Source organism: Sceloporus undulatus, chromosome 4 (assembly GCF_019175285.1).
Source record: "Sceloporus undulatus isolate JIND9_A2432 ecotype Alabama chromosome 4, SceUnd_v1.1, whole genome shotgun sequence".
Lineage (NCBI taxonomy): Eukaryota > Metazoa > Chordata > Lepidosauria > Squamata > Phrynosomatidae > Sceloporus > Sceloporus undulatus.
This window is the reverse complement of record NC_056525.1, coordinates 33,182,803-33,199,594: the sequence shown is the minus strand read 5'-3', so window position 1 is coordinate 33,199,594 and position 16,792 is coordinate 33,182,803. Positions and strand designations below refer to the sequence as shown.

At 40.4% G+C, this 16,792-nt stretch overlaps 1 protein-coding gene across 5 annotated transcripts in view; it reads right to left on the bottom strand.

The window, feature by feature from the left end:
- Positions 1-2,717: 2,717 nt before the first annotated feature.
- ZHX3 (zinc fingers and homeoboxes 3) overlaps positions 2,718-16,792 on the bottom strand; it is a 68,971-nt gene continuing 54,896 nt past the window's right edge. For all 5 annotated transcript variants that reach the window (XM_042464867.1, XM_042464863.1, XM_042464864.1 and 2 more), the window contains 2 exons: positions 12,999-15,934; positions 2,718-10,135 (listed from right to left, as the gene is read on the bottom strand). In XM_042464867.1, coding sequence (XP_042320801.1) covers positions 10,125-10,135; positions 12,999-15,789 — 2,802 coding nt within the window. In that variant the 5' untranslated portion in view covers positions 15,790-15,934 and the 3' untranslated portion in view covers positions 2,718-10,124. The remainder of the gene's footprint in view (positions 10,136-12,998; positions 15,935-16,792) is intronic.

Below are 16,792 nucleotides of genomic sequence, written 5' to 3'. Positions count from 1 at the left end.
TATTATTATTATTATTATTATTATTATTATTATTATTATTATTATTATTACCGTTGTTGTTATTAAACCCCTTAATCGCAACTTCTGCACAGCAAGTGAGGAGTTTGTTCTTTTGGTATTAGAGCACAAACTTGGTAGAAAGTACCAGGCTCGGTCCCTTGTGACCATCTCAAGCTATGCAAAGCCCTCAAGTCTGTCTTCACAAAACAAAAATGTCAGTATTAAGTAGAGTTGTGGAGCTCTGTGCTCTTCTGTTCTTGAATGGAGCCTGCCTTGTTTGTTGTGGACTGGGTAAAAACAAACAAACCGTCAGGCCACCTCCTTCCTTTGAGCAAAATTTTCTTGGCAAAATTATGCAAATTCTTCACTCCCCTGTACAGAAGTGATGACTGAGACATTAAATGGATGGGGTAAGGACTACCTGAGCCAAAGCCAGCTCTGCATGAGGTAGAGTTTGTGCCACTGAAATCAGTTTTGTTATTTACTACCTGTGTTGTATTTCAGCGCGGAGGGTGGGGGGGTGGGACAGTATTTCTAGGGGCATGTGCCTGATGGGCTAGTATTCTTCAAAGAGGAGAAACTGTGTAGCATAAATTCCAAGCTATAAAAACTACAGAAGGAATTTTTGGTTGGCTCTGCAATCTCACTCATGCACCTCTTACAGTGTGGAAGAAGAATTCTACATGTGTTCAAATTGTCTCTCCTTTTCTGAAGAAGCCTCTTGCCAGTGTTCATGGAAATCAGGGCACTAGTAGAAAGCGATCATCACCCTCCCCTGGGCAAGCAACCAACAGTCATACCAACAGTGTCAGTGGAAGTTATGTGCCACTGTCCTTTGCCTGCTAGAGAAGCGAAGCCATCCCACCACCAGGACTGAGTGCTGCTTTTATTTAGGTTGCCAGACTGAAGGAGAAACGAATACGCCCCAGTCTCCAAAGGCAAGCTTCAATATATATGACAGTATTTACTATATATTGTTTTGATTCTTTTAAGAGGGGCTTAATCTTGGCCTAACTCCAGCAGTTGTATGGACGGTGTTCAGTTGGCTGGGATGGAACAGCCCGCATAATAAAAGTCCTCATTTGGGAGGTCCTGCCCTGTGTTTTGTTGTTGTAGAAGAGGCAGTTGGGGAGAATCAACCCATGCATGTTTATGTTAAGAATCATTTTGTGTGGTAGCTCTTCCTATCAGAAAATCAAGTTTGAATTTGCTGTAGATCAAGTGTGGGCTGCTGTGGCTCTCTAGATATTTTTGGAGTCCAGCTGCCATAATATACCATTGGCTATGCTGGCTAGAGTTGGCTTATATGAGTTGCAGGTAAGAAAAAAAATGGATGACTGCAATTTCCCATCTCATGGTCTAAATCCCAGTCACGTCATCTCTCACTGAGCACATTTAAAAATTGGAACTCTATGCATCATCACAATGTACAACACTTATTACCAACCTGTTTACACTTGGGAGAAAAGTGGCCAGAATAATTGCATTGTTGTAGGCGTGGCATAAAACCCAATTGCTTTAAGAAAAAGGAAAAAAACACACACTAGTTGGTTTTGGATTAGGTTGAGAAATAGGTTGCAAATTACTCAATTAATTTAACCTTATACCACTTCAGTTTCCCTTAGGTCAGTACAGGTAAAGGCAGCTGTCAAGAACCAGAAAACTCGTTCCATTTACACGCCGTCATAGAGCTGATCATACTGCATTGATTTCTCTGAAGCTAAATAATAAGAACTGGTTCCGATGTGCATAGGGAGGACTACTTTGCTAACTGCCAAATGTGAATTTAAAAGTACGTGCACAAGGTTTCTTGATAAGCAAGCAATTCGTTGTGAGTCCATACAGTGAAACTTATGTTTTGTACAGGTAGCCACAGCCATTCCAGGTGCTGTGATACACTTTAATAAACCATGTATTTCCTCTAGTTTCTAACATTGGTCAGGCCATTAGGGTCTTCCCCAGCTGCAACCATCAGCTTTATATGCAACCAACTTTGTGGACTTGGCTAAGGTTTAAGAATCGCTGGACAAGAAGTGAGAAGGTTTCATCCTGTTGAGATAAAACTTTTTTTTTTAAAACTCAGAGGCTACTCACTGGAACATGTTGCAAAAGACATACGCTTAGTATTGCAGTTACATATTGCCAACAGAACAGACCGCAGATGCTGGCTGTTAAGGCAGGCTTGGGCAGGGAGGGGTCTGTCCAGGAATTGATATAATTGTGTGTTCATCAATATGGTGATTTAGGAGCTCAACCAAGAATTCTGAGCCCAGGAATTCAAGTACCAGAAGTGAATGCAACTTCTCGTCCTTCTATGCACAAAAATCCACTCCTAATTGCCTCCCCAAAAATTCTTGATTATCCTAAACTTTCTTCATTCACTGAATATAATGAGAAGTAGGGAGTGAATCATTTTGTTGCTATAGTTAAGTCAAAAACCCCTGCATGCTCACAGATCCAGAACTACTACACCTTCACTGTCACTCAATTTGTCTCTGGGAGACGATGACTTTTATATCTCACATTCAGAACACAAACTCCTGACTTTTGTGGTCAATATTCCAAAATGCACTCTTCAGATGCAGCCAAAACACAATACAACTTTGTGAAAGTCAGTTATCGCTCTTTCAGTTATTACAACTTCATTATTTCTGTTCTATTACTGCATTCCTTTCCCCACTCCACCAGATATTCAGAAACTGACAAATGTTTTGGTGTTGTTTTCATCATTGTTTATTTAGGAACAAACCAAAAAGGTCTCATTTCACCAAATTGTACAAGCAAGCTCTTCCCACCCTCATAGCCACATATACAAAATGAAGGGAAACTTGCAGTTCACTTCGCAGAAGTGGCATCACTGCTGGGGAAAAAGTAAGTGCCATCATATCAAGCAAGCACCAGTTCTCTCCAGCTGAAGGAAGTAACTGGCATTTACCCACACTGACAGCTTCATCCTTTTTCTCTCCTAAAAGTTTTACCAAAAGTACAAAAAGAATTTTTTTTCATAGTTTGTAACTTAGCCTATGAAGAAAAAGGAAGGTACAAAACCAGAATGCTACCTGTCAGGCTTGGTGTACTTGCCTGCTGCTATCCTTCTAAAAAAAAGGTCCATTTGCAGTTACACTACAGTGAACTTGTGGCTAAATCAATGTTCTATTGTACATTGAAAGATGCTATTTACAACAGCTTACCATTGGCTTGAGAAACTCAAAGAAGCTGAGCAATCTTTTTGCGAGATGATTTTATACAGAGTGAAGGAAAAGCAGAAAAACTGTGTATCACAGTATCCTGAAGATAGCATCTGAGAAATAACCTGAAAACATTTATAATGGATTTTAGCTCATTTATCCGATATACTCTGGAATAAATCTCTCAGGATCCTTCCATGAGAAAACCTAGGAGTTAAAAAATAAAGTCTATAGGTCCTCATAAAGTTTTTGAGTTTAACTTAGTAAGTGCAACAAATTGCTCTGGCACAATTACCTGCCTGAGGCACTGCCATCATTTCCAAAGTCTTACAGCTGCTAAGAAGAACATGACGTTCATGAGCAGGATAAAAAGAACTCTGCCATTACTAAGAATGCCACTAGTGAGGGGTTGAGAGGCTCTTGAACTTATGTGAAGGTTCCCATTCCTTCAATTAACAGGTGGGATGCCTTCTAAGCAAACAATAAAAGAGCCCTTTAGTTGCTGGACTGCAACTCCCAGCATTCCTCGTAATTGTCTGTGCTGGCTAGGGAGGGAAATAACAACTAGAGCCACCCCTTTGGTGTTTGCACAAATACAGAAGCCATAGGTGTGCAATGTATAGCCCTGTGCTTGCCCACTGCAACCCTCCTAACATATTAAAGGGGAAGCCCATGGGTGGAGAGAGAGACTTGCAAAGTCCTGATAGTACATCGGAGAGGCTCTGCAAACATGATGGTTTTTTTTTGTTTACTGTGGCTGGAATTTTGTTGGTTCATCTCAACTGGAGTAGACACAGTTGTTGAATGGTGAGTCAACATAGGTAATTGCCATCCATTCAATGGGTCTACTATAGTTAGGGCTAGCAACAGAATTCAGGCCTATGTATGCTACTTCAAAATTTTACATTTTTGAAACACTGTATTTTTGAAAAATATATTTGAAAAATCTATACAAACTTTAACCCAGTTCTTGAGAGGATTGTGCACTGGGGTCTCTGCCAAAGAGCACTACAGTGCTAACTAACAAAGCAGATGCACATTCATATACAGATACAGAAATCAGGTTTGCCTCTGAATTGCAGAGAAAAAACTGCCTCCTAACAAGCCAACTATTGGCCCAGCTGTAATAGTTTCTGCTCTCTCTCCAGAGTTCTGTTTTGAACACCTGCTACTAAGGTCTTTTAACAGAGATGGTGGTGTTTTAGCCTGGGACCTTTCATATGCAAAGGAGCTGTCCACTGCATGATGCTTTGTTGCACATACTGACCTCATTCAGTTCTCAGAGACTGAACTGTGCAGGAAAATTCTCAGCAGATCTTGAGGGCTGGACCTTTTTGCAAAGGGAACAGAGAGATTCCTAGCAGTGTCGGCGAATCCTGGGCTCACCAGTCCCATTATGAAGAGTTTTACAATGTGCAGTTTCCATTCCAAAGGGTGTTTAACTGGCTCTCATTTTTTAAACAAACAAACAAAACAAGTTTCACTAGGAAACAGGAACAGATGAAACTAAGATTTCAAGTATGACTAATAAACACCACATGAAAATGCTGTGTGCTTACAGCTGAACACAGTCCAATCCCCATTTCAAAAACATTATGCATTCTGATTCAAAATTCCTCATCTACACACATTTGCTGTGAGCCTATTAATTTAGATAAGGAAAGCACTTTGGGAAGAGAGGGTTAAGGTTTCAAATGTTGACACATAGCATCTTGAGCTCTGCATGTGTATGATCTGCCTGACACCAACAGCTCCAGATTCCCAAACAGCTCCTGGTGGCACTTGCTATAAAGCTGTGTCATCACATGAAAATGTATGTGATCAGAAAGCCATATGGAGTGTCACTGCTAAGCCAAAGCATCCACTGAGCACTGCCTGATCACACAGCTTGAGAAATGCTCTGCAGGCCAGTAAGCAAGCCCTTGTTTATACATACAAACAAACATTCACACAGATGAACTAGCAGTACTAATCCTGTGGACTTCCAATTAGCCTTCATCTGAAATAGTACATAAATTAGGCCATTTATTTTACTTCAGTACTGTGCTGGTACTCTGCTGTGAATCAGAGCTAGCATGGTGCAACTACTTTTCACCAACATGGTGCCCTCAAGATGTGTTGGCCTAAAACTCTCGTAAGACCAAGTCAGTATAGCAAATGGCTCAGCACTATGGGAACTGGGGGGCAAAACCTCTGGAAGAGACCCTAATGGGGAAGCCAGTGTAGTGGATGAAATACTGAAGTTGGATTGAGGAGACAGGTTCAGAAACCAACTCAGCAAACACAAATGTCAAACCTGATATTGAAGCCTAACTGTGTTATTGTCACAGAGCTGACAACACGAGGACATATATAAACTGCCCCCAAGTCCTTGAACAAGTATAATTGTTGTGTGCCTGCAAGTCCTTTCTGACAGCAATTGTACAGTGAACCTATCATGCGTTTTCTTGGCAAGAGTTAGTCAAAAGGAAATTTGCCATTGCCTCCTACTTAAGGTTAGGTAGTGTGACTTCCCTAAGGTCACCCAGTGGGTTTCTGTGGCCATGTGGGGATTTAAACCCTGACCTCTTGATGTCCCAGTCCATCACTCAAACCACCATGCTGGCTCTCCTCACAACTAAACACAAGCTTATAATTACACAAATATAATCATAAAAATGTAATACAGGCTTATAATTATGTTTTAATGATAAAGTGAGATGATCTATGTATGATTTGTTTGTCAATTCTTACTCCAGTACCTCCCCTCCTATCCTGACATGTGAGGAGAGGCACAAAATGGCGTTTGAAGAACCAGGTAAATTTTTCAAGGATTTTTTTAAAAATTTGGCAGTCTATAAATAAAATACCCTTGATGCCCCAGTAACCCTAGTCCTAAGTGCTTTGCCCAACCACCTACCATGTTACAGAGCCTAAAATTAGCCAAGCAGTTGTATTTTAAACTAAAGTGTTCCAATATCCTTATGAGAAGTTTTACCTTTGATTCTTTAAAGTAGTTAGCTTTCCAGCTTTAATGCAGAGTGGAAATCAGTGCAAAGACATTTATGGTTGATTTGCTTCAGCACCAAGCATTGAGGTGCTGACACCATTAACCTTAAAGAGATAAGGACACATAACTGACCTTCCAGACAAGGACTGACTAGAATTATTAAGCTACTTAAAACTGGGAAGCTGCTTTATACTGAATCAAACCACTGAGCAATTCAGACCAGCATTTTCTATGCTACAGTGACTGGCAGCAGCTCTTACAAAGTCTCTGGCCAAAAACAAAACAAAACAAACTTCGTATCTTACCACTAAACCTTCCACATGCCACATATGCACTCTGTCACTGAACAAGCCCTCTCCCCAATTCAAAACTTGATCTTCTCATTAGAAGACCTGTGAAAAATTGTGGTAATGTGACAAGAAATGCTGCTGTGAAACCACCACACCGACAAATGATCAGTATCTTCCCTGCAATTACACCTTTGCCCTAAAGGTTTGTTTCACAAGCTGTGCAATTTGTTAGGCATAAGAAGAAAGATGGTGCATTTACTACTGCTGGTAATGCCCCATTTAAAAAAAAAAGCTCATGATACATTCAAGAACTAATTAAAGTACTATATATACACATTTAAATTGGGTACAGGACATAAAGCAGTGCATGAGCTGATACAAACCTATGAGCTGGTAGAACAGCAAGACCCCAAATACATTTAATTGCAATGAGCATAAAGCTTCTGGACATTTACATTCCTGATCAGCTCAACAGATAACTATTACTTGTGTCTTTTGCAAACAAACAGATGTTTCCATCTGTAGATGTGAAGGAAGAATACATGGGATGGGGAGGACTGCACATGTACAGGTATATCCCCACTGAAATTTATTTGCCCAAAGCTGTTGGCTCAGAATCGATGCAGCATTATTGGTGTCTGCACTTTTTTAGAAACAGAATTGGTGTATAATGTTTGGTTTTTGAAGATAACAGGGCTGTTCTGCTACAAATCCAATGGAAAAAAATCAAGGTTATTAAATACCTGCTTTATCATGACTCAATACATCATGTCTTGAAACTATACATCTCTATGTCACAAATTTAGGCTCCAACAAATTGGTTTATGTTCTTTTCCTTCTCAGCTGAGATAGGATTAAACTACCCTGCCTGCTCAAGGCTTGCATTTCATGTACACAATTTAAATGTTAAATCTGCTCCTAAACTTGACCACTCTGATCTCAGACAGGTTGTGTGGCAACAAGACTGACAGAGTTACAACAGTATGAGCTTTCACAGAGATACAACCCACTTCCTCAGATGCTTGGAATGCCACGTGATTGTTATTTTCCCCTAACAAACTAACCCTTTGAAAACCAAAGAATTGAACCTTAAGGGGCCTTTCTGAGTAATGATATTGAGAATTACAGTTTAATAATTAATTGATGTTGCTATCCTAGGCCAAACCCCAAGGTAGCTGCTTCAAATTTGCTGACAGTCATCTTAAGTATACATAAGAAACATATTTTCTTCAAAGATCTGAGAAGGTTTCCAATTACCAACAAATTCATGAATATATAACATACATAGGTGCTGTGCATAAAATACCTGCTAATGTTGTACTGTAGATGTGTATATTTAAAGCAAATCTGCATGTATGTAAAGACATAAGAAAATAAATGTATAGCTTAAGAACAAATGCCCTATACCAGTTCCATTGGGGTGATAGAATCTGCTCTTTTTGTATAGTTGTTGCTTCTCAAATATGCCACTCGACACAGCTCCACCAATTTCTGGAAAGACTGTACCCCTACATTACTTACCTGCGTTTGTTCTCTGAAGGCATGACTGTAAAATGAAACAATAATCTTTTGGTCAAACCTCCTAACATGAACACTTGCTACATCACAGCCTTATAGTACATTAGAAATAAAGCTTGGATAAAAGTTAATGTATTTGCACTGCGCCTCCCAGAGAAAACCCCACAGTGAGTACTGTCACTGTTGAGTGATTCTGGAATGATAGTCCAAAAAGGTAACTTTCTCAAGTTCTGACCATAAGCAAGCCTGGCTCTGGCCTACATGGATTTCTGTTTGTAGCATCAATCTCAAGAGAGACCTTGCAGGTCAAGTTATTTCCATAAAGGCAATGAAGGTGAGAATCAGATCACAGGCTCCTTCAGTGTGAATGCAAATACTTTTGCTGGAGTATCTCTCACAAGCTTAAGAAGAGATTCAGATGTTTAAAGCTGTGCAGACCAACCAGGATTCTTTCCCACTCAAGTGCAAACTGCAAAAGTAAAGCTCTCCTTTGAGGAAAGGTCCACAAGTCGCAGATGGCTTGTGGACATGATGCTCACATCTGTGGAGTTAAGTTTAACATACACTGTTCTGAAAATAAGGGCCTTGTGAAGAACCTCCAGAATGTCCTAGAGCTAATCTAGATGGAATTTAGCTGTTCTTTCAGTTTTCAAGGCTTACACAAAACAATCTCTATAAAAAAGAGACAGGACAATCACCATCAGTAGAAGCATAATATGAGGATTGGTGTTTGACTCCATCTTTGGAAAAGATCCTAAAGGAAGTTGTGTGTGTGTGTGTGAGAGAGAGAGATTCCTTAAGGCCAATCAGTAAAAAGGTTGCTTAGTGCCAACAATTGACTCATTTTAAAAAACATTTCTCATTTGGTTTGATACAGATTAAGGTATTCATAATGTTTTTTAAAGCCTTTTGTTTTATAATAAGACTCCAATAAGAGTCTTATAAAAAGTGAAGGCTCTAGTAGGTAGGAAGAGAATGTTTCTTTCACACCTTGACTTTTATTGACACAAAGCAAGCAAGGCTGGGGAATGGTAAATATTACCAATACTGTACCCTATGAAGTAAAGAACTGCATCTAGCGTAACCCCAGTTTATATATTATAGGAAGAAAATGTGAAATGTGGTGTTCGTTGGCTTTCTAAACACAATTTGAGTGATTATATTTTCTATTTTATCCCTAATAAAAATTACAGATTTGTTTTGAACAATGAAGAAAAATACAAAATTATAATTTAGCCACCACCAAACCACCACCAATGTCAATTTCTAGCCCTGGAGATTAATAGCCATTTTTGGACTAAGAAGGCCTCATAGTAGCAAAATATAATTTTAAAAAATAATCATAGATGCAATCTTTGGGTTTTTATTCCCAGATTTCTGCCCTCCCAGCAGTGTACACCAAGTCAATGCCCAATGAAGAACAGCTGCTCATAATCTTTTTCTGTTTTTGTGCAAGAAACTGGTAATATTGCTCATCAGACCTGTCTCTGACACACCATCCCATGCCCCATCCTATCTCCTTCATGTACTAGTAGTGCATTCCAACTATGTGTCTACTCAGGAGTTAATCCTATAGTGTTGAGTAGGCCATACTCCCAAGCAAGTGGGTACACACTGCGACCCAGATTCAAATGCAAGGAGACAGACATACAGCAGCTTGGGCCTTCAGAGAACAAACAATGAAAGATTTCAAAATGTATTGTACAATGATAGTTCATTTCTATGAAATAAAAATGTTTTAAAACAATGCCCCAAGTTCATGATCCTATCAGTAGGTCAACTGGTAATACGAACAAGCTGATTCCATACAAATACAAAGCTTGAAATAAATTTTCCAATGGGAAACAAAATGGAGAGTCACAGTCTAGAGAAGAGGAAAAAAATCTTGCCTACACTGGGCCAGACTCTTGCTCGCTGTGCTAGGTTAAGCAACAGACTGCTCATAAATCTTTCTTCCTTGCTTGATCTTGCTTGATCTCTTCCTTTCAACCACAACTTCTCAATGTGCTTTACGAAAAGATGCTCTTGACAAAATATGGTAGTGTTTCATGACATCCTTCACTGGAGGTGCAGGCCAATCCCCGCAGCTGCAGTCTTCATAAAGTTAACAACAGATCCTTCGAGTGAGGCAGTGCTGGTTCATTCTGTTTCTGAAAGCAATACACATGTGCATCATAATCTGTTTTACAGTCTTGGAAGAATTAGCCAGCAAAAGGGCGAAACAAGAACTGAACAAACAAAAGTCATCATGACCTCAACTGCTCTTAAATGGAGGAGGTGGGGGGAGCTTATGAAGAGTTGTGCTATAAAATCCCTGCCTGCCAACAGGCAAGTTGTTAAGATGCTACTGTTATTTACTGATACCCCAGTTAAGTTTCTGATACTACCGTATATACTCGACTATAAGTCGACCTCATGTATAAGTCGAGGGCAGGTTTTGGGGCCAAAATTAGGGATTTTGATATGACCCCTGGATAAGTCCAGAGTAAGATTTAAGGGCATGTAGCAAAGGATGGAAAGGAAAACAAGGTCAAAAAGCATACAAATTTGTAGCAGACATGAACTGTTTGTGCTCATACTAAAGGCTGTATAGATGAGATAAATAGAAGGCGGTGAGTGCTTCCAGGGCAGATTATGGTCTCTCCTTTCACCGGGATATGGTTCCTTTTTAAAATAAGTATGAAAGTATAGTACTTATATTGACCTATGGATAAGTTGAGACACGTTTTGGGGAGGGGGGTGTCAATTTTTTGACTAAAATTTCATAGAATCATAGAATCGTAGAGTTGGAAGAGACCGCAAGGACCATCCAGTCCAACCCCCTGCCATGCAGGAAATCTCAGTCAAAGCATCCCCGACAGATGGCCATCCAGCCTCTGCTTAAAGACCTCCAAAGAAGGAGACTCCACCATACTCCGAGGAAGTGTGTTCCACTGTCAAACAGCCCTTACTGTCAGGAAGTTCCTCCTAATGTTGAGGTGGAATCTCTTTTCCTGTAGCTTGCATCCACCATTGCTCCTGGTCCTAGTCTCTGGAGCAGCAGAAAACAAGCTTGCTTCCTCCTGAATATGACATCCCTTCAAATATTTAAACAGGGCTATCATATCACCTCTTAACCTTCTCTTCTCCAGGCTAAACATCTCCAGCTCCCTAAGTCGTTCCTCATAGGATATGGTTTCCAGACCCTTCACCATTTTACTCGCCCTCCTTTGAACATGCTCCAGTTTCTCAATGTCCTTTTTGAATTGTGGCGCCCAGAACTGGACACAATATTCCAGGTGTGGCCTGACCAAGGCAGAATAGAGTGGCACTATTACTTCCCTTGATCTAGATACTATACTTTTATCAATGCAACCTAAAATTGCATTGGCCTTTTTAGCTGCCGCATCACACTGTTCACTCATGTTCAATGTGTGATCTACTTGGATTCCTAGATCTCTTTCACATGTAGTCTCGCTCAGCCAGGTGTCCCCCATCCTATATCTGTGCATTTTATTTTTCTGCCCTAAGTGCAGTACCTTACATTTCTCAGTGTTGAATTTCATTTTGTTAGCTTTGGCCCAGCTTTCTAGTTATTCAGGTCATTTTGAATTTTGATCCTGTCCTCTGGAGTATTAGATATTCCTCCTAATTTGGTGTCATCTGCAAACTTGATGAGTATGCCCCCAATTCTGTCATCCAAGTCATTGATGAAGATGTTGACTAGCACTGGCTCCAGAACAGAGCCCTGTGGGACCCCACCGGTCACTTCTCTCCAGGATGAAAAGGTGCCATTGTTGAGCACCCTTTGGGTTCGGCCGGTCAACCAATTACAAATCCATGTAACAGTTACTTTTTCTAGCCCACATTCTACAAGCTTGTTTTCAAGAATGTCATGGGGAACTTTGTCAAAGGCCTTACTGAAATCAAGATATATTATATCCACAGCATTCCCTTCATCTACCAAGCTGGTAATTTTATCAAAGAAAGAGATCAGATTTGTCTGGCATGACTTGTTTCTCTGAAACCCATGTTGACTTTTTGTGATTATGGCATTGCCATCTAGATGTTCATAGTCTCTCTGTTTAATTTCTAGACTTATATATATACAGTATTTCATTTTATAACACTGGTCTTAGCTCTTAATTCTTCTTACCTTTGGTCATTATGCTATAACCTCTCTTCTCCAGTACTTATGTCATGGCATCTATCTAATTTCCTTCAAATTTCTCCTCAACACTCACTTAACGGAAACATTTTCAGTTCAATCCCCTTAGTATTTAGTCACACTCAAAATGAAGCCTAGACATACATAACTGCATCTGTTCATATTTCTTCATTTTTATTCTGGCTTCCTCCTCCTCTCCTGCAGCTCAACTTTTTTTATTTGCACTTTTGTATTTGGCTTTGTAAAACGGTACACACTGTCTGGCATGTAAACAATGCATTTAGGATAAAACAGCCTTTCAACAGAATTATTGACTTAACTGTGTTTTTGTTTTCTTGCCACCCCCCCCCAAAATAAATCCTCTTATTTATTATAGCACAATAATGTTAAGTCATTATATAGTATCCGAGGGGGGGGACCCTGTTATTCCAGTAACCTCCAAAGGTCTATACAGTCGTCCCTCCCAATTCATGAACTTGGGAGTCCATAGTCTCGCCCATTCGCGGATGGCAAGCAGGGAAAGACAAAATGGTGCATGTGTCCAGGAGCATGCCACTACTGAAAACAACGGTGACTCCAATATTGGTATTTTTCTGAATCTGCGGGGGGTGGGGGTATGCGGGTCCAGAACAGATCCATGTGAATCGGGAGGGACTACTGTGTAAGAATAAACTTTGATGAACCATGAAGAGGAAAAACTAACAAAGCAGTTGGATTCAGGATATGCCTAGCACTAGGACTCTGTTTTGTAGTAGGCACCTCTGCCTGATTTGGGCTGGTGATTCCTCCTCCCTTCAAAAAGAACAGCATTCACTTCATCCAGCTAGGTCAGCTGAACCAGTTGTAGAAAGTATAAAAATACTTACCAAAATGAACTGCTGGTGGGTGACAATCTGTATCACCAAACTCTGAGCTGCCTTCTTGACCTCCAGGCTCCCAGGATTCACTGTTCTCAGAAACTTCAGAAAATGCGTCAAATGTCCCTTTTTGACTGCTGGTTGGCTCACCAATGCTTGAGGACTGATCTTCACTACCTGTGTCTGAAATTACCCTGTTTTCTTCATCGAGTCTTTCAGCAAACCACAGCTTGACCTGACTACTGGTCATCTGAGTCCTCTCACACAGACTAGCGATATCATCTTCATAAAGCACCTTATTCTTTTGGAAGTAATCCTTCAGGATCTCCCTACTAGTACTGGAGGTTGTTAGGCCTTTTGGGAAAATACCATGCTTGTAGTTCTCAAACCACCTCAAATTTCCATTTTTTAAACCATAGCGAGTATCCCCAAACCAGCGAATCACTTCAGCTCTGGGAAGACCTGACTCGGAACATATTTGGTCATATTGTTCATTAGTAGGCCTTTGGGTCTGCACAAAGAGCTGTTTTAGCAAATGCCTCTGCTGAGCAGTCTTTTTAAAACTAAGCTTGGGTTTTGGGGGCGCAGGTAGCCTACTAAGAGAGCTCTCTCTTTGAACATCTGTATTTAAACATGGCAGCTCACTTTTGCCATTTGATTCAGTCACCTTGAAGTTCTTAAGGTTAATTTTTATAGGGCTCACTTTGCGTTCACCTGACACTTGAGAACTGCTGGCTGCATCCAAGGAGCCATTTTCGCTTGAAGCCCTCAAGTCATCCGATGAGTCTTCCTCTTCCACAGAGTCTTCTTCGCCATCATTATCTACTCCCTGCTCAGTTTCTTTGATCACTTGTCTTTTTCTTCGCTCTGAGAACCAGCTGTCAATTTCTCTCCTTGTCATTTTTGTCTCAGTCCTCAAACGGTCTACTTCCTCCTCAAGAGGAAATGGATTCTGTGCAAAGCTACTCTCTAATGCTCTGAGCTGTTCAGGAGCTCTTTCCTTATACTTTGTAGTGGAGAAATCAGGGGTTTGATGCCAGGACTGTCGACGGGTTGGAGGATGAACAACTGGTGTTGCTGGTGGCATGGATATTAGCTCTGTGGTTGTTTTGGGAGAAGACGTAAAGGTAATTTCAGGTACTGAATCTATTATTATTGTATTTTCTCCAGCATGCATAACCTTGCTGCCTCTTATGTTTCTACAATGGTATCTCCTATCGCTAAACCATTTCCGGACATCCCTTGTACTAAGACCCGTGATTTTTGTCAGCCTCTCAACTTCAGCATGGCCAGGAAACTGGTTTCTACAGAAACTGTTTTTTAGTGCAGATAGCTGTTCATAAGACTTCTTATTTTTGTATATATTTGGATCTAAGAATGCCTGTGAAGATATGCTGGGGCAAGAAGTGAGCTGTGACTGAACAGCACTGACTACTTTCACAGCTGATGCAGTACTAGAAGCTGACACGGCAGCTGGTAGCTTAGCTATCTGTGTCTTTGGAATGGATGTTGCTGCTATTGCATGAGATGAGGTTGTTCCTTGAAATCCATTTGTTATTACTGGTTGGGTGACAAACACATTACTTTCTCCTTCAGGTTTTCCAACTGAATGGCCAGGCAAACTGGCTTGAATGAGATGCTGAACACTACCAGGACTTGCAACTAGAGGTGTATTCAACACTGTAATGGTGGACTGAGGCACAGATTGAATCACAGTATTAAACATTTTTTTCCGTGCATCTTCTATTTCTTCAGGTGACCAACTGATACCCTGTTTTAATCTATGAGCTGTAAACCAAATCTTCAACTGTTCTTCTGGATACTTAGTCACAACAGTCAAATAGCAAAGCTCAGCTTTAGTAGGATAAGGAAATTTATGGAAAGAGTTTTTCAGAAAACTGTTAGAATCCATTGCTGCATTGTATGTTGGGATACTACTCAGAGGAATCATTACTTTGGGAAGGGATTTTGATGTAGGGAGCTGCTGGTGAACTGGTGGCTGCTGCTGCAGTTGCACAAGTTGTGTGATGCCTGATTGCAAAACAGGCACATTTCCCATTACTGAACCATTGACAACATGTGTTGATTTGACTGAACTTGTTGTAGACTGGCTGACAGGCACAGATCCATTGCTGTATGGCTGTTCGCCACTTTTTGTCTCCAGATCCTTGGCTGGTTTACTAGAAAGATTCTCTTTCAGCATATGGATTTTTTTAACTTCTGGTTTTGTTTTCATTATCTTCATAATGGGTGTTTTGGTAATAATAATTTCAGCTTGACTGTCTTGACCATCCTCAGGAAGATCCACTAGAGTGTCTTGACTAGTGCTGGTGATGGTGGGAACTCCAATGGTTTGCTCTACAACTGTCTGATTGCCTTGCTTTACAATATTCCAGATTAAGCTGGCTTCTCCAGCATGATGATCTGTATTGTGGCAAGAAAGCTCTTTGTGGCTCTTCACCAGGAAACTACACTGCATGCACACAAAGGAAGGGTCTTTACCAAAGTCTATGTGTGCAGAATCAAGATGAGCAAGGAACTGGTTGACATCTTGAGAACCAAAATTGCAATGCATACATCTGTAAGTATCGCCCTCTAGGATACCATTATGTCCATTAGACAATGTCCCACTGTTGTGATTACTATTAACAACAGGGTCACTAATAGGTAGACTGGCAATAGTGGCAGACTGTTGGGTTCCTTCATGACCAGCTTCGACAGATGTTGATTGTGATTCCTGCAATGCCAACGTTTTTGATGGTATCATACAAGGCGTTGTGGATTTCCTTTTGCTAGCCATTATTGTGACCACGTAAGATGATCTAGGCTTATGAGCCAAATCTTACTTTTTAAGAATGCTTTGCAGGCTAAATGCCATCAAATCCATGGTGTTCAGAAAAATGTGTGTCAAGAGCTAGGACAGCCACGTGAGTTTGTCATTGAATCTGAGGAAACAAAATGACAGCATATTAGCAAAATATTATGTGATGCATTTACAGAAGCATAGGCACCTGCTCTTTATTGTTCAGTTATAACTTACAAGTGAGGGTAGCCTTCACTGTGAGAATCTGTGTTGTCTAGTGCTTAGAATGTTCATCTCTAACCTGGGAGATTCACTTATTAGTCACCAAGCATGTACATGGAATGAGTCAGTGGTGACTAGAACCTGGAGATTCAAGCTCTAGTCACCACAAAGCCATGAAACTCACTTGGAGACTAATAACCAACTAATAAATTATCATAACTAATAAATGATTATGATTTTTTTAAATAGAATCCAACTAGAGCCAAGTGCAAGACTGCGAAGGGGGAAGAGCTAGAGCTAAATGAAAGAGAGAGCAGCAGGGTCAGATACAAAATAGTGATTCAACAGGTGGAACCAAAACCTATTAACATTCCATGAACCATGTGCTGGGATGACCTGTATATACATGCACCTGATTCACTACAGAACAGAGATAGTAACAGTGTAGAAAGAAAATGGGGGTAGACAGTTATTGTTCATACTGTTAGACAACTGGGAGTCAGAAAGGCTTGATTTTCTGCTTAAGTTATCCAGCAACATGCTTTCTGCTTACCTCTGTAATATTATACTTTTATCTTATGATAGCTGTAGGAAAACTGATATTAGCTTGCCATACCTTCCATCAATACTAAACAAAAAACAGGTGACCAATATGTGAGTCGTCATACATCATGGCACACCTGACACTTTGGAACAAAGTCAATCTACATTATGGAAAATTTTTAAAGTGGACAGCTAAATACTTATGGGGTATTATAATTTTGATTTTCCCAGTTCT